This window comes from Leopardus geoffroyi, chromosome C1, assembly GCF_018350155.1.
Source record: "Leopardus geoffroyi isolate Oge1 chromosome C1, O.geoffroyi_Oge1_pat1.0, whole genome shotgun sequence".
Taxonomy (NCBI): Eukaryota; Metazoa; Chordata; class Mammalia; order Carnivora; family Felidae; genus Leopardus; species Leopardus geoffroyi.
In genome coordinates this window covers 192,137,388-192,155,949 of record NC_059328.1, presented here as the reverse complement: position 1 = coordinate 192,155,949, position 18,562 = coordinate 192,137,388, and the positions used below count along the sequence as shown (strand labels likewise).

The following is an 18,562-nucleotide window of genomic DNA, read 5'->3' as shown; positions in this document are numbered from 1 at the left end:
CAGGTGGGCTACATCGACTCCCTTCTCTTGGGTGATAAGAAGGCACCCGGGTGGCTCAGGTGGTTAAGTGCCCGACCATTGACTTCGGCTCAGGCCATGATCTCACGGTTTATGAGTTTAAGTAAGCCCTGAATTGGGCTGTCAGCGCAGAGCCTGCTTGGGATTCTGTCTCCCTGTCTCTGCCTCTCCCCTACTTGCTCTCTCTCTCTCAAATTAAATAAAAATAAACTTTAAAAAAAGTATATTTTTTAAAAAAGCCCTGCAAAAGCCATTAGTCCATCTTCTGTATCTCTTTGATGTAGGCTTACCAGATCCATCTTAGGAAAAAACTTCAGGGCCCATAACTGCTACCTAAGCACATTACCAGCTAGGAAAACCTGTCAGAGAAGATGATTTGCTTTGTACAGTAACTGACATAAAGTTCAACGTGGGTGTTGCTTAACAAGTGAATTCTGAAGTGAGAGAAGAGAGATAATTTCTAACGAACATTCTGGACACTGCCTTACGGTCTTATTTTCCAGGTGTGTATGGTGGAATTTGATTTTTGAGAAGTAATAGAAAGGCCATTCTGGATATCTCTTTTCAGAACCTTCAAAATTTTATTATCTTAATGGAGACAAAACTAAAGTGTCTTCAACTCAAGCTATCTATGATTACTGTTAATATGATTCTGCATGGTGGTTTTGAAGATGAATGTAGCAGTCAGAGAAAGACAAATACCGTATGATTTCACTCATATGTGGAATTTAAGAAACACAACAGATGAACATAGGGGAAGGGAAGAAAAAATAAGATGAAAACAGAGGGGAAGGCAGACCATAAGAGACTCAGATACAGAGAACAAACTGAGGGTTGCTGGAGGGGTGTTGGGAAGGGGGAGGGGGTAAATGGGGGATGGGTAGGGGGAGGAGCTAAATGGGTGATGGGCATTAAGGAGGGCACCTGTTAAGATGAGCACTGAGTAGGGGCGCCTGGGTGGCGCAGTCGGTTAAGCGTCCGACTTCAGCCAGGTCACGATCTCGCGGTCCGGGAGTTCGAGCCCCGCGTCGGGCTCTGGGCTGATGGCTCGGAGCCTGGAGCCTGTTTCCGATTCTGTGTCTCCCTCTCTCTCTGCCCCTCCCCCGTTCATGCTCTGTCTCTCTCTGTCCCAAAAATAAATAAACGTTGAAAAAAAAAAATTAAAAAAAAAAAAAAAAAAAAAGATGAGCACTGAGTGTTATATGTAAGTGATGAATCACTAAATTCTACTCCTGAAACCATAATTACACTATATGTTAACTAGGATTAAATTAGGAAAAAAAAGGTGAATTTAAAATTGGCGTGTCTTTTCTGCTTTTAATAATGTTTGATAGTTGGACTTTAAGCTTAAAATGGTTTGTCTGACTTTGTCTTGTTAGAGAAAATCTGTGATGAACAGAAAAGATACAGGAACCTGTTCTAAAAGTAGAATTTAAAAATTTTTTTATTATTATTATATCAAGTGTTTTGTTACTGAGTTCCTTCCAAGTTCCTTGCCAGGAGATTAACTGCTTGTGTTATATTTCAATGAAGATATATTATGTTACTTGGATAGGTGCTGATTTGAGTACCTGTGAAACCCTTGGCTTTTGAGTTATCCAAAGTACTGAGCAGTAGGAACAGTGGATATATACATACGTCCATTCTTTCTTATGAGCCACCATGCTTAATGACCTTCACAAGACCCCATTTCTTTTCCTCAAGTACTACACCTCTGTTTCTGGGTCAGCATGAGTCCTATCAAATATGAAAGAAAGATACTAAATAAATGCAAATTCTTTTACTGTATAGTTACTGGGTCCGGGACCAATTTACAAAATAATGTAGTTAAGAGGCCTCAGAAGTGGTTCTTTCCTCTCTCTTTTCTACCGCTCTAGAGTGTTAAGTAAACGGAAAAGATGCCAACTATAAAATGAGCCAAGAACAAGGGAAAGCTCTTAAAATACAGTCATAAGTTTTACCACTGAACTGCAATCTATTGCTTCCTTCCTTCCTCCCTTATTCCTTCCTTCTACCCTCTCTTCCTTTTCTCCTTCCTTCCTTCTCTCCCTCCTTCCTCCTTCCTTCCTTCTTTCCTTCCTTCCTTTTGTCCTTCCTTCTTTTCTTTTTCTCTTTCTTTCTTAGTCAAGGAAAGAAAAGGAGAAAATATAAATGCTTTCTCTCCTTACCTTCTAGCTATGCAAACTTAGGCAGGAAGAACTAGTTAGGAAGTGGAGATTCTATTTCTCCTGCAGCTCTCCAGCTGTTTTGGGTACGTTTGCATGTTTATAATTTTTTTCTCACAGATGTTACATTTTATAAAATCTGACTCATTAGGGTGGTACTAGTATCTTTAGATGGAAAGAAATCCCTGAGGGCTGGATGATTACACAAGTCTGCTTCACTAAAGACCTGAAATATTTGAATAGAATATTTCCCAGAAAAAAAAAAAAAAGAAGCAATAAGAATTTGCCATAATTAAATAAATCAAAGAGCAATGATTTCAAATTCTTTTTCTTTTTTTTATGGGAAGAATGAAGGACGGATAATATTCTTGTTTGGGGAGGCTTGATTTTTATTTGCAGAATGTTTTTAATTTGTGTGGACTTTTCGTTTTGGAACTTGGTCTATAATTTTGTTTCAGTGTGCAACAAAAAACCCCCACATTTATTAGAAGACACTTTTCAAATGCCCACTCTGTGCAAAGCACCAGATTTGGTGCTACTTGAGTAGAAAAAGATCTAGAATACACTCTCCTGCCATCTTTTAGCTTCTCATAAAAGTCTACAATTAAATGTCACTGGGGCGCCTGGGTGGCTCAGTCAGTTGAGCGTCTGACTCTTGGTTTCAGCTCAGGTCATGATCCCGCCATTTATGGGTTTGAGCCCCACATCAGGCTCCGCGCTGCCAGTGCAGAGCCTGCTTGGGATTCTCTCTTCCTCTCTCTCTCTCTCTGCGCCCCTTGAGCACTCTCTCTCTCTCTTTTTCTCACAAATGATTAAATAAGCTTAAAAAAATTTTTTTAAATAAAATTAGATGAGATGCCTGGGATCCCAAATGGGAAGGGGACTCATCCAAAGTCCTGCATCTGGCGACACACAGAACTAAGACTTGGTGTCTCCTTAGTTCCAGTGCTCTTTCAACACACCAGGCTACTTAGTACCTGCGGACTTCAGTGGCAGGGCCAGCACCAGGGTGAGTCAACTGACGTAAAATTGTACAAAGTACCAAAAACTGCATTAATCAAAATGAATGCAAAAAAAAATCTGCTGAACAAAATACCAAAATTTTAAGTGAAGTCAGGATCTGGCCCTACACTTGTCTGACCCCGCCTCACTTGCCTCACCCTAATCTTGGCCCTGTGCTGTGCAATCTGAACTTTTGGGTGGACCAAGGGGGACAAACGATAAGGAAACATTCCCATAAGTGGGATAATTGTAAAGTATTATTGTAATTGTAAGTTGCAAAGGAGTCCCTGAATTTATAGAGTGAGATATCCAGATGTTCAGAGATAGATCACAAACTATCCACAGTAGTGTATTGAGGTAAATGGCTCTCATTTGTTTTAATAAGAAACAGACTGTAGGGCGCCTGGGTGGCTCAGTCGGTTGAGTGTCAGATTTCGGCTCGGGTCATGAGCTCACAGCTCGTGAGTTTGAGCCCCGTGTTGGGCTCTGTGCTAACAGCTCAGAGCCTGGAGCCTGCTTTGGATTCTGTGTCTCCGTCTCTCTCTGCCCCTCCCCTGCTTGTGCTCTCTCTGTCTCAATAAATAAACATTTGAAAAACTAAAAAAAAGGGGCGCCTGGGTGGCTCAGTCGGTTGAGTGTCTGACTTCGGCTCAGGTCATGATCTCGTGGTTTACGGGTTCGAGCCCCGCGTCGGGCTCTGTGCTGACAGCTCAGAGCCTGGAGCCTGCTTCAGATTCTATGTCTCCCTCTCTCTCCGCCCCTCTCCCCTCACACTCTGTCTCTCTCTCTTTCAAAAATAAATAAACGTCAAAAAAAATTTTTTTTTTAAATAAAGAAAGAATGGTGTTAAAGACCCCTTCTTTGTGCGTGCATCAGTGCCTTCTGGAACATCCCCAACCAGCAGCCTGGCTGTGCCGAGCCCCCTTAGTGCCCACCCAATGCGACGTATCTGTTTGCTCCATTTGCTGTTTGGTAGATTTTTTAACATTCTCTGTTTTGAACAGCTATAAATTCTTGCTTCTACGAAGCCAAATTTTCTTGGCTGTTATGCCAACATTTTTTTGTCCTAGCTCCAACATGAGAAACACAGTAATGTCTTACTTTTTCCTCATCTTAAAGTATGTGAAGACAGCTATCAGACTCCTTCAGTTTTCCCTTCTCACTGGTTTCCTTCAGCCATTCCAGCAAAGATGTAACTTTTCAAGTGCCCTCGGTCTCCTAGGTCCTTCCTTTTACACTGCTTTCTCCCTCCGGTGGTCTTTTCAAAATCTGTTTTGCCGACCTCAACAAACTACTCCTGATACAGATTGACCATGACAAAGTGGAGAGCTGAGGTTGCCAGCTTTGCAGTTATTAGCATGAAATAATTTTAAATGTTCATGACGAATGGCTCCAAACCATCAAAATAATGATTCTGGCACCCAACTGTTTGGTAATGACCGACTGGAAAGACTTTCAACTTAGGCTTTATTTTATCTTCCACGACTACACTTTATCCCACACTCCCTCCTACGTCCTCCCAGTTTGGGGGGGTGGGGGGAGGCAAAGCTATTGTCAGGCATTATATAAATATATATTGTAAGGCATAATCTTCCATGAATGGGAGGAAGTTCTAGCACCGTTGCCCTTCCCACCACCCCGCACATTTTTGCCGTTGTGTTGAAAAAAACATTACTGTTGCAACCAAAACCAGTTTCTCTTCCACCTCCGCGACCAAGTTCACTTACTACCTCTCTGAATGATAAACAGTATTGTTTTGTGAAATGGCTGCAACTTGGGTCTATTCTACAAGTCCCTTGACTTTTGTTCCTTCTCCTGCAGAATAGCCTTCTCTCTCTTTCACAAAGGAAATATCTTAATATAAATTAAAATAAGAATCCAATGGCTGCCCATTCAGTCTCCACCCTAAACCCCTGTATTGCCCCTATTCTGTAAATGTCATTGACAATATGTGATCGAGAAGCAAAACGTCTTTAGTGCCAAGTAATGATGAAATAGAAGAGCAAACAGGTATGGTAGCTGCAGACTTCCACTGTGTGGCCCAAACTTTTCTGAATTTAAGCCATGGGTGGTATCTATTTATGAAAAGTTATGTACTCTGTGAGGTGCTCTAAAATCCATTCTTCAGGAGACATAACACTGCCAGGAGACACTAAAAAAGGATTAAAGCTTTGGTGTTGATTGTTTATATGAATGAAAATATCCCCAAACTGGGAAAACTCGGATCTCCAGTAGTGGTCTAGTCATATGCTCTACAAAAATAAGGTTACACAAGTCCTGTGCCATCAAGGTTTTTTTTTTTTTTTTAAATTTTTTTTTTTTTAACGTTTATTTATTTTTGAGACAGAGAGAGACAGAGCATGAATGGGGGGAGGGTCAGAGAGAGGGAGACACAGAATCTGAAACAGGCTCCAGGCTCTGAGCTGTCAGCACAGAGCCTGACGTGGGGCTCGAACTCACGGACCGCGCGAGATCATGACCTGAGCCAAAGTCGGTCGCTTAACCGACTGAGCCACCCAGGCGCCCCAAGGTTTTCAAATTCAGTACCCATATTCCTACTGCTAAAAAATTACTTGAAAAATCCCTTTTCAAAGAAATACTGATTTGAGGAATTCTCTTTGCTGTGACTAAGGCTTTGAAACATTACATTATTGATGATGGTGATTCTCCCAGACTCTGAATAAAATTTGGAAAAAAGTGAGATAAAGACCTAGACTATGTTGGGGTACCTGGCTGGCTCAGTTGGTAGGGCATGTACGTCTTGATCACAACTCTTGATCTCAGGGTCATGAGTTTAGCCCCATGTTGGGCATAGAGCTCACATTAAAAAAAGAAAGAAAGAAAAATGTAAAAGACCTAGACTATATCTTTATTCAGAGATAAATAAGTAGCTTTATGAACGAGAGAAGTAAGAAGACTATAATGCTCTATGGTATTCTATTTTTTCACCACTCTTGGCCAGATTTGGGGATAATAATGGCAGCCCCCAACTCAAACACCTTCAGAAAAGAGGAATCTAACAATGTGTGAACTCCATACAGATTCAATATTTTGAAAAATAAGAAGCCCACAAAACAAAATGAGTGTCTATTTATTTATATTTTTTAAAGGTTTTATTTATTTAAGTAATCTCTGCACTCAACATGGGGCTCCAACTCAGGACCCCGAGATCAAGAGTCGAATGCTCTTCTTTTTTTAAATGTTTGTTTATTTTTGAGGGAGATAGAGTGTGCAAGCAGGGGAGGGGCAGAGAGAAAGGGGGACAGAGGGTCCGAAGCAGGCTCTGCGCTGACAGTAGAGAGCCCGATGTGGGGCTCAAACCCACGAACCTCGAGGTCATGACCTGAGCCAAAGTCGGACACTCAACCGACTGAGCCACCCAGGTGCCCCAGGAGTCGAATGCCCTTCTCACAGGAGCCAGCCAGTTTCCCGCTCTGGTTAGTCCTGAACTGGTGATAATCCATAGCTACAATTACTGAACACGCTTAATGTGCCAGGTACTGAGCCAAACCACCTTTTGAGGATTTCCTTTTGTGATTATCACAGCAACCCTATGAGTTAGTGCTATTACTATGCCCATTTGTCAAATGAGGAAACTGAGGTTTTGAGGGAATCGCTGATTTGTCTAAGATACCACAGTTAGGAAGAGATGGGACTGGGATCTGACAACAGGCATTCTGATTCCAGAGCCCATAGACCACTTTATTGCTGGATATTTATTTCTTTATTAACTTCTTTGCGAGAGAGACAGAGCACAAGAGTAAGTGGGGGCGGGGCAGAGAGAGAGAATCTCAAGCAGGCACTATGCACCGCGCCCAACGTGGGACTCAGTCCCGTGACTCTGGGATCCTGACCTGGGTCGAAATCAAGAGTCGGATGCTCAACCGACTGAGCCGCCCAGGTGCCCCTATTGCTGGATATTTAAATTATATCTGTGTGTTAATTAGCTGAAAGTCTTGCAAAGAAATTAAGCCTAAAAGTTTCTCCCTGACCCAAGGTTAACTATTCTCTGTTTTCTCCCAGCAGTCCACAGGGCCATACGGATTGCACAAATCTGGATATTAACTTCTGGGTGGAGCATTAAAACAACTGAAACGTAAGTAGGCATTGACTTTTCAAATATGTGCTTCGTCTTCTTCAACTGTCCAAGTGAAGCGTGGGGGTTACACTTCTAGTCAGCCGGCAAGTGCCTTTTATGAAAAGACCTTGATCCCAACAGAACGAAATAGGTATCATTTCATTTCCACTCAATTCACTTGTGTTTTTTTTCCCCATAAAGGAAGAACTCTCTCCCAACCCCACTGCCTTTAAAAGTGAATAAAACATCTGTATGCCTAAAATTAGTTGGCTCTTCTATCTGAGGTTGACCTTAATGCCAGCTGAATAAAAAAGTTATTGTGAAGGTTAAACGCAGTTTAGCTAGGCTTCCTGAAAGCTTCTATTAATTTCCGAAGTGAACGTCTCTCAAACGATGTCTCCCTCATCTTTATTCTCACTCTCATGCCTAAGGCCCTTCCCTCTTTGTCTTCAATCGTGGCAACATTCTCCCAAACTGCTGCCGGATGATCCTTACAAAAACAAAGCTTTGGCGATGTCACTCCCAGCTACACACATTTTTATTCTTTCCCAACTGGCCACGGAATGAAATCCAAATACTTAAGCACGACATTCAAAGGCCTTCGTTACCAGAACACTCCCCTTCTTTGAGCCAAACCAAAATACTCCCAGCCTCCTAGTATGCCAAGGACTATCGTTATTTATCTTCGTGTCTGACATTAAGTAGTAGTAAACGACATAGGAACGACAGATAGGCAAGATGCTTCTCTTTTAAGGTGTGTGTCATGCCAGGGCTTCGGATGGGAGAAGCTCTGTGGCAATCACTATTCTAGCACCTCCCAAACAGCAGGAGCCATCAGTCTCACGCCCAGCCTTTAATTTCCATTTAAACTTCCCTGGCTTCCCTTAAACAATCAACAGGTGCCTTTAAAAAACTTTGCCATACTTCAACATCTTCCAAGCAGAGACTGTTCAACCAAAGGGTAGCAAAATACTCTACTGGTGTCAGACATCTTGGGTATAATCTGGGGTGTGGTATAGAGTTTACATTTGATAGCTAGTGGAAAATACTGAGCAATGCTCCCAAATAACTCCCCCAGCTCCCCTCCCTCCCCCGCCCGCCGACACACACATACACATATGCTTTTCAAAAAAAATCTCTCTTCCCTAAGAAGACAGCCCTTGAAAAATAAAGTTTTGCTGGGTCACCGATCTGTGGTTTTCACCAGTTTCTGTCATGTCCATTGATCTGTTCCACTCATTTCTGTCATTCATTCAGAAGCAAAATACATGTTCCCTCAAGGTTTTCAAAGGAGACACATTCAGCTCTTCAATTCTTTTAAAAAAAAAATTTTTTTTTTTTAACATTTATTTATTTTTGAGACAGAGAGAGACAGAGCATGAACAGGGGAGGGGCAGAGAGAGAGGGAGACACAGAATCTGAAACAGGCTCCAGACTCTGAGCTGTCAGCACAGAGCCCGACGCGGGGCTCGAACTCATGGACCGTGAGATCATGACCAGAGCCGAAGTCTGACGCTTAACCGACCGAGCCACCCAGGCGCCCCTCTTCAATTCTTTTTTACCAGGTTTTTAGGGAACCCTACACGGGCAATCCACATAGACAAAGATCAACAACACCATATCCTTCTCTCTGTTCAAAGGAGTTTAGAGACTAAATTCTCTTAAGATTCTGTTAGGTGTACATTTTTGCAATGGTCCATAAAAATCCATCTAACTCATCATTGTGGAACTAAATTAAACCCCCTTGCATTCACCAAATGTTCTGCCAGAAGGAATCCTTGTGTTTTGTCAAGGTAGATACACAAAATGTTTCCCTCTATCGCCAAGCCACAGTTAAAAGTTTAAAAGTTTAAAGCCACATTTAAAAGTTTAATGATACACATTTCTACCAGATGTCCTTCCCCCAAATCATCTGGGTTTTACAGACTATTTATCACCACACTTTTCTGCCAGGATTCTTGCAGTGAAATCTCTTTTTCCAGAAAAGAGTTCAGACTTTACTATCTATTAAATCTGAATTGATCAGAGACCAATTTATTTAATTAAAAATACAGTTCTCTGCTCCAGGACCAGACATTGGCCACTTGAGTATCTGGGTAAATGTAACCCAGGAATGTGATAACTTGGGTCCTCTCAGAATCTGAATCCCTGCAGTAAACATCACTCTTCATACTGTTTGGAAGCCAAACCACAAACCTCAGGGGTAGTCCTCCGACCTTTGCTCCACACCGAGCATTTATCACCCATTTCTAACAGACTTGATGGATCTGCATATATGCACACCCACCGCGTAGCCTGGCACCTAGTTAAGTGGCTACTCAAAAGCTTTTATGGTCACGTATATCTGTTAGTCTTTATCTCAGGCACAGTTATTTATTTGCCTTTCAGCAGCACATATGGTTTAAGACAAATACAGTAGCTATTTCCTCTTTTCAGGCAAGTCTGAACGTCTCATCTTGACATTCTTATTGTGCTGTTCCAAGCATTTCCAAATTGAGAAAGCTATATGAGGTCTCAGTGGAAAGTCACTGCCAGCCAAGACTGTTTGCCTCTGCCTGTGTAATAAATGACAGGGTTTCCTTTAAGCCCGGGTTCAAAGACTTAATTCGCTTGCTATTCATCTCCATTTCTGGTTACTGCCCAGCAAGGCTCATTTCTATTGCCCAGATGTTTCTCCAGTTTCACCACTGAGTCTGATTGCCAGCCTTCCATCACTTCTCAAAAAACATGTGTGTTATGTGTGTGTGTGTGTGTGCATGTACCCACATAATTAGATTGAGGACACATTTTTTCATGCTTTCTTTTTGTCTCTCTTTTTGCTCTTTGTTTTTTTTAAAAAACTTTTTTTTTTAACATTTATTTATTGTTGAGAGACAGAGAGAGACAGAGCATGAGAAGGGGTGGGGCAGAGAGATAGGGGGACACAGAATCCGAAGCAGGCTCCAGGCTCTGAGCTGTCAGCACAGAGCCCCACGTGGGGCTCAAACTCCTAAACCGTGAGACCGTGAGATCACGACCCCAGCCGAAGTCAGGTGGCTGACTGAGCCACCCAGGTGCCCCGAGATTGCAGGTGTAATTTTGAGATTGCATTATCCATACTTTATTTGTACTCTGTCTCGTATGTGTACAGTTTTATTTTACAATCATTTTATTTCTTTCTAGATACAGGGCACAGTGTTAAGCAAAGATTACAAATTCAAGTGCTAACAGTATTCTTGAAAGTATCATAAATGAGTGATTTGGAAATGGTGGTGACTATGGCAAATCAGAAAGTACATTTCTCATCTAAAGAGGAATGGAGGGGCGCCTGGGTGGCTCAGTCGGTTAAGCGTCCGACCTCGGCTCAGGTCGTGATCTCGCGGTTCGCGAGTTCGAGCCCTGCTGCGGGCTCTGTGCTGACAGCTCAGAGCCTCGAGCCTGCTTCGGATTCTGTGTCTCCCTCTCTCTCTGCCCCTCCCCTGCTCATGGTCTGTCTCTCTCTGTCTCTCAATAATAAATAAATGTTAAAAAAAAAATTAAGAGGAATGGAAATGCTGCTTTGGGTAAGAGAGACTCCCCCCTTACAAAGGCAGCTTCTTCCTCTCTCTGCTGTCCCTAAGGGAAGATTCCCCGCTTTCTCTCTGCCAGTACATTTCCAGGAGCCATGACCATTGCTAAGAGTAGCTCCTTCCTTGAGCGTTTCTTACAGCCTCCCTTCACGGGAGGTGGGCACTGCTAGGTCTCCAGCCCAGTGCTTCAAGGCAAGGTCTAGAGGAGCTAAGTTAGTTAGGATACAGGCCCCGCTGCTTTACCAGGAGCCCAAAACAATAGCGGGGCAAATATTTTCTCACTTAGTCACGTAGAGAAAGGAAGCCCGAAGAGGTAGGGCCTCTCTGCTCCTTGAGGTCATCTGACTGCCCAAGCTTCTTCTAGCTTATGAAAAAAACATGTTTCCCTCATCCACATGGTACAAGATAGCTCCTCATTGGATCCATGTCCCAGCCAATGAGAAGAGGGAACAAAGGTTGGTAGAGGGCCTTAGACTCTGGGACAGAGGGCCCCTTAAAAGCTGGGGGTCCTTTTTGACGCTCCTCTTTCACACCTGAACCACCAAGGAACCTATGGATTCTGGCTTCCAAACAGAGATAGAATTCAGCCCCGGGACACCTGGGTGGCTCAGTCGGTTAAGATTCTGACTCTTGGTTTTGGCTCAGGTCATGATCCCGTGGTCGTGAGTTTCAGTCCTGCCGTGGGCTCTGGGCTGACAGTGTGGAGACTGGGATTCTGTCTCTCCTTCTCTCTCTGCCCCTCCCCCACCCCTCTCTTTGGATCTCAAAAGAAATAAACTTAAAAAAAAAAAAGAAAAAAGGAATCCAGTCCTTTCTCATCACTTCTGCTACCACCCTTATCCAAGCCACTCTCATCTCTGACCAGGCGTCTCGCAATAATCTTCTAACTGGTCTTGCTACTTCCATATTCGCTTGGCCGCACTGCCACCACCACACGCAAGAGTCTATTCCCAGCAGAGCAGAAGGAGGGATTGTTTGATAATAGAAACAGATTACATTTCACCTCTGCTCAAAATCCTTCAATGGCGTCCCATTTCCCTTAGAGTGTAAGGCAGAGTCCCTCAGCGGCCTTCAACCGTCTGCACAATCTGACCTCCCACGCATCCTTCTTGCTTCCTTTCTTCTCCTCTTCCCCTTGCTCACATCGCTCACCCTATTCTAGCTCTACTGGCATCTTTACTGTTTCTGGAATATGTCAGAGGCACTTCTGCCGTAGGCTTTTGCACTGGCTGTTCCCTCTGCCCGGAACACTCTTGCCTACAAGATCCACATAACAAACTCCCTTACCCCGTGCCCCCTGTCTTTTGTGGTTGCCATCTTCTCAAAGAGTCCTTCTCTGTCCACTCCACTGAAAGTTAAAAGCACCTTACCTTTTCCCTTTATTCTGTTCTTTTCCCCCCAGTTTTTTCTACAGCCCTTACCACCTTTTAACACATCATGTCATTTGCTTTTTTATTGTCTATCCCCTTCTGCTAGAATCTAAAAACTAAGAGGGAAGAAATAATTGTCTCATGTAGTGAAGAAGCACAATTAACTAGAATAGTGCCTGAGAAATGGAGGCGCTTACTAAATACGTACTGAAATGATCTTGTGGTTCATGAGTTCGAGTCCCACATGGGGCTCTGTGCTGACAGCTCAGAGCCTGGAGCCTGCTTCAGACTGTGTCTCCCTCTTTCTCTGCCCCTCCCCTGCTCATGGTCTGCATGTCTCTGTCTCTCTCAAAAATAAATAAACATTACAAAAAATTTTTTTAAATACGTACTGAATGAATGAGTGATTACAATTCAGAAATGGTGGCTGCCAGCACTAGGTTAATGTTATGGGTTGAATTGTGGCCGCCCCAAAAAGATATGTTGACGTCTTAACCCCCAGTATCTGACAATGTGATCTTATTTGGAATTAGGGTGTTTACAGAGGTCATCAAGTTAAAACGAGGTCATTAGGGTAGGTCGTAATCCGGTGTGACCAGTGGCCTTATAAAAGGGGGAAATTTGGACACAGAGACTCACACAGGGAGAACGCCATGTGGTGATGAAGGCAGATATTAGGGTGTCACATGTACAAGCCAAGAAATGCCAAAGTGTTCCAGCAAACCACCAGAAGCTAGGGAAGATTCTCCCTCACAGACCTCCCTCACTTCAGGAAGGAAACGACCCTGCCTGTACCTCACTTCAGACTTCCAGCTTCCAGATTGTGAGACAAAAATTTGTTTTAACATTTTCAGATTTTTTTTTTTATGTTTATTTAGTTATTTTAAGAGACAGAGAGAGCGAGAGCGTGGGAGGGGCAGAGAGAGAGAGAGGGGGAGAAAGAGAATCCCAAGCAGGCTCAGCACTGTCTGTGCAGAGCCCGCTGCGGGGCTCGATTTCACGAACTGTGAGATCATGACCTGAGCCAAAATCTAGAGTTGGCTGCTTAACCGACTGAGCCAGCCAGGCGCCCCTAAAATTTTAAGATTTTAAGTTTAGGGGCACCTGGATGGCTCAGTCGGTTAAGCGTCCGACTTCGGCTCAGGTCATGATCTCACAGTCCGTGAGTTCGAGCCCCGTGTCGGGTTCTGTGCTGACAGCTCGGAGCCTGGAGCCTGCTTCGGATTCTGTGTCTCCCTCTCTCTCTGACCCTCCCCCGTTCATGCTCTGTCTCTCTCTGTCTCAAAAATAAATAAAACATTAAAAAAATATAAAAAAAAAGATTTTAAGTTTAGAGCACTTTGTCATGTCAACCCTATGAAACTAATATAGTTGCTAGATAGGTGGGTAGGTGTGAGATTTGGAAACTTAATTAGGTCCGGAGGTGCCTATAAACTAAAGCAACATATCAGCAAGGTATAAGAATTATACAAGAATACGTCCTTAAGGGTTAACTCTCTGTCCAAGGACTCAGGGGGACAGTTGCTGAACTCTGCCTTACTTCTCTCTTTCTCCATCCTACCCACACCCCTCACCATCATCACCACACAAAAACATCTGCTCTAAATCGTAGGGGAATTCCTAGATTATATTTCCTGTGAAGGTGTCAGCTGGGCAACATTTAGCAACTCTTGAAGATCTTTCTCCAGCTTGCACTAACTGGACGTTGTGTCTAGTCAACTCATCTGCTTTCTGGAAGATTGGGAACCTCTGTGAACCTCAGGGTTTTCTGTTCGAAGGGATTCTGAAACGGACGAGCTAGGGCACTCATTTGCAAGGTGCTGCCCCCCTCCACCAAGAGAACTGGGAAGAGAGGTGGTTGGTGTCGTTCAGCAGGTCCTATGATCATTCTGGCCCAGTAGGGTCAGTAATGGCATTGGAAGGGAGAGGTTTCTGACTTTTGGTGAGCATAATCGTTGTAGTGCAGTTAGGGGTCTTCCACTGGCTTTCTGTGTTTGGAGAATGAGGTTCCTTCTGCCTCCCGCTTAGGATTTTGTAAGGTGATTTAGACTGCCACCTGGGTGGACCGTTGGGCTGCAGAATTCCTAACAGCCTAAAAGGTCATAACCACCAGGAAGGTGAGGGTGTCCCAGTATATAGGCAGAAAACCAAGACAGGGAGTTAGACATTAGGCTAGAAAAGATTTGACACAGAGGAGGGTCAGGGACCAGAAGCGGTGGGCAGAGTTAGATCCCAGACCTGCAAGCAAAGGGCGGCAAGAAAGAAGCCAATTCTTGCTCCCTGAAGTAGGGTACATGAAGGAAAAGACCGGGTGTCAAGAGAAAAGCCAAGATCCTGGGGGTGCTCAAGGTCAGAGAGACTCTGGCGATGACAGTGACTTGGGGGTGAACTCACAAACTCTCCTGTTGCCTTTGGTTCTGAACGGGGTTTGTAGCAGAGCCAATCATTTCTTCAGCCCTTGTTAAGCACCTGTGATATGTTAAGACTTGTGCTAGGGACCGTGGGGTTCAGAGGTGACAGGCATTGTTCTCAAGGAATTGAGAGTTTGGTAGGGCAGAAATCAATGATAAACCAATGACAATATAGTATATTAAGTACAATAAGAGCACAGTGTCATACACTGTTGTAGTAGCTAAGAGCTCAGGCTCTGTTTTCAACAGATCTGAATTTAGATCCTGACTCTCTGGTTATTGGTTGTGTGATCCTGAGAAACTCACTAAGCTTCTTCAAATGTCAGTATCCTTTCTTGTAAATGGGAATAGTAATAGGACCACTTACCCACTTTATAAGAGTCTTATGAGAATCAAGTTATATCATACAGGCCTGGCACCAACACAATTCCCAATAACATTGACTATTATTTATAATAATAGTTCTTCTTATTATAATTATCTGGGGGAAGGTGATGTCAAGAAATGTTTCTAGGAAAAAGTGGCATTTGAGCTGAATACTGAAAAATAAAGAAGGGTGGTTGGGTCTGGGAGGATGCTAATGAATTGCTTTTAGTTAAAAAAAATTTTTTTTTAATGTTTATTCACTTTTTTGAAAGAGAGAGACAGAGCACAAGCAGGGTTGGGGCGGAGAGAGAGGGGGACACAGAATCTGAAGCAGGCTTCAGGCTCTGAGCTGTCAGCACAGAGCCTGACGTGGGGCTCGAACCCATGGACTGTGAGATCGTGACCTGAGCCAAAGTCAGATGCTCAACTGACCGAGCCACCCAGGTGCCCCTGCTTTTATTTTTTAATTATGCCCTGCCAGATTCCTCAGACAATTTTAGGTGGGATGATAAATTCAGCGTTAGCAGGAGTGTGAGATGTCTCTGAGCAACATGGAACATTTTAACCTCTTCATTCTAACCCTACTGTAATCCCAGATCTTATATATTTGCCCCATTCATGATTGTAGCTCCATGAAATAAATGCAACTATTCATCTTTTTTTCTACTTGATTTTGAATATAACAGACAGAAATAACAAGAAATAAAATTGAGGTTGTTAAAATCGTACCCAGCAAAACTTTACTCTGATTGAAAAGATGCCTTTTCCATCTTCTTAACCCTTGATAGGAGGGGGGGAGAAAAGGTCATGAAAGAGAACTTAAGTTTGGGTGAAATTATAATAGACACATTTTTGTATGGACAAACATAAACAAAATAAAATGATTAACAAATCAGATTTTTTCAGGGCTCCTGGGTGGCTCAGTTGGTTGAGCCTCTGACTCTTGATCTCAGCTCAGGTCATGATCTCACGGTTTGTGAGTTTGAGACCCAAACTCCGTGCCGATAGCACAGAGCCTATTTGGGATTCTCTTTCTCGCTCTCTCTGCCCCTCTGACCTCTCAAAATACATAAATAAACTTTAAAGAAAAATCAGATTTTTGTTGTAAATGTAAAAGATCATTAATTCAAATTACTTCAAAGGAATTTCAATAAAATAAAGTTTTAAGTAAAGCTTAGCTACACTCTATGGGAAATTGATATAGAAATTAAATGGTCATAGTCAAGTTTACTCCCAAGGATACCTTTTGGTTGAAAAGCCTTCCATACTGATATAATTCTTATGGACATATTTGGATTCATAAACATAGAATCAAAACATCAATGGATACAAAATAGGGTATTAAAATCTCTGGCACTTGTCTGTGACATCCAGGTGGGTGGATTGATGAAGCAGTTGGAACTCTGTCCATAGCTTGGGAAGTCAGGGTACCACTAAGGGATTTGAAGTCATCACCGTGTAAGTATTCATCTGTTTTCTTTTGTACCTTCCATAAAATAATCGTGCAGAGTAAGAACCTAATATATGCCTACTGAATGTTAGATTCTCTCTAGTCAGGCCTATAGGTCTTACGGAGAGAGGAATTACACCTGCATCGTTTTAATTCGGCATTTACTGAATACTTTACAAAAACCAATTCTTACAGCTTTGAGAGTAATCGGAGCAAACTTGAGGTTCACCAAGATTGGACGTCTGGAATATAATCACAAATCTTATCCCAAAATATACTTTTTCCAGTTCATAAGATGCAATATTTTTAGCCTGGCGTTCCTTATTCACTGAACATTTCCTCTGCTTTTAAACATTGTTTTCTTTCTTTTAAAATTTGCTTCTAGAGATACCCTCATTCTCCACTTGACAAGGTCATGGAAGATCTAGACGAAACATTATTTGAAGAATTTGAGAACTACTCCTATACCCTGGAATATTACTCCTCAGAGTCTGATTTGGAGGAGAAAGCCCACCTGGGAGTTGTTCACTGGATCTCCCTGGTGTTATACTGTGTAGCATTCATTTTGGGTATTCCAGGAAATGCCACTGTTATTTGGTTCACGGGGTTCAAGTGGAAGAAGACAGTCACCGCTCTCTGGTTCCTCAATCTGGCTATTGCGGATTTCATTTTTCTTCTCTTCCTGCCTCTGTACATCTCCTACGTGGCCATGAATTTCCACTGGCCCTTTGGCATCTTGTTGTGCAAGGCCAATTCCTTCATTGCCCAGCTGAACATGTTTGCTAGTGTTTTTTTCCTGACGGTGATTAGTCTGGACCGCTATATCCACTTGATCCATCCTGTCGTATCTCATCGGCACCGAACCCTAAAGAACTCCCTGATAGTTATTACATCCGTTTGGTTTTTGGCTTCTCTAATGGGTGGCCCTGCCCTATACTTCCGGGACACTCTGGAGTTCAATAACCACACTCTCTGCTATAACAATTTCCACGAGTATGATCCTGACCTCACTTTCGTGAGGCACCATGTTCTGACCTGGGTGAAATTTATTGTTGGGTACCTCTTCCCCTTGCTAGCAATGAGCATTTGCTACTTGTGTCTCATATTCAAGGTGAAGAAGCGAAGCATCCTGGTCTCCAGTAAGCATTTCTGGACCATCCTAGCTGTGGTCATGGCCTTTTTGATTTGTTGGACTCCTTATCACCTGTTTAGCATTTGGGAGCTTACAATCCACCACAGTAGCTATTTTCACCATGTGCTTCAGGCCGGCATCCCCCTCTCCACTGGCTTGGCATTCCTCAATAGTTGTTTAAACCCCATCCTCTACGTCCTAATTAGTAAGAAGTTCCAAACACGCTTTCGGGCCTCGGTTGCTGAGATACTAAAGCACACGCTGTGGGAAGTCAGCTGTTCTGGCACGGTGAGCGAACAGCTCAGGAACTCTGAGACCAAGAACCTGTGTCTCCTGGAAACAGCTCAGTGAGTTATCACTCTTCCACAAATCAGTACAAAGCTTTTATGTGGGTCCCCTGACAAATGCGTTCAGGTTATTTGGTTCCAAGGTACAGAACTAACCCTATCTTTTTGTTGTTATTTTTAGTCAATTTATTGGCATTACGTTTTTGTGTGGGTATAAACCTTAGGAAAGGTCTTCATTTTTTTTTCCCCCCTGCAACTTAAATTATCTGTCATTTTTGTTAATTATACCATATTGCATTAGTCACCACTGGTGACACAGTATCAGCTATTTTTTTAAATCTTAGTAATTTGGAAGTCCTAAATCTTAATATTAAATATATGATTAACTCATTTCAAAAGTGTTAAAATATGTGCTTAAGCTCACTTCAGTTTTGCACCAGGAACCTATGAGACGTGTCTTAAAAATGCAGCATGTACTTAATTTCTTTATTTCATGAAATCTACGTATATACATTTATAAATTAAAGTAATGGTTATAGTAGCTTAACACATTGTGAACTATTAATGCTTCGTGAAGTGTCCCAAAATCTAGTTGCTTAAAATCACAATTTATTACTACTATATCTCATAAATCTGAGTCCGAAATTCAAATAAGGCACAGAGAAATGGTTCATCTCTCCACTTCACAAGGTCTGGAGCTTTAGCTGGACCGGGATGACCCCAGTGGCTGAGGTT

At 42.8% G+C, this 18,562-nt stretch overlaps 1 protein-coding gene across 13 annotated transcripts in view; it reads left to right on the top strand.

The window, feature by feature from the left end:
* The window catches only part of CMKLR2 (chemerin chemokine-like receptor 2), a 68,610-nt gene that overhangs the window by 45,235 nt on the left and 4,813 nt on the right, over positions 1 to 18,562 (top strand). For 5 of the 13 annotated variants that reach the window (XR_006713112.1, XM_045480929.1, XM_045480928.1 and 2 more), the window contains 2 exons: positions 7,209 to 7,281; positions 16,794 to 17,887. Coding sequence is in view for 12 of the 13 variants with exons in the window: in XM_045480929.1 (XP_045336885.1) it covers positions 16,824 to 17,887 (1,064 nt within the window). In the remaining variant the exon portion in view is untranslated. Of the gene's footprint in view, positions 1 to 303; positions 522 to 7,208; positions 7,282 to 13,644; positions 14,531 to 15,988; positions 16,417 to 16,793; positions 18,375 to 18,562 lie in introns of those variants that run through there. The other 8 variants (XM_045480925.1, XM_045480924.1, XM_045480927.1 and 5 more) reach the window with 7 other exon arrangements.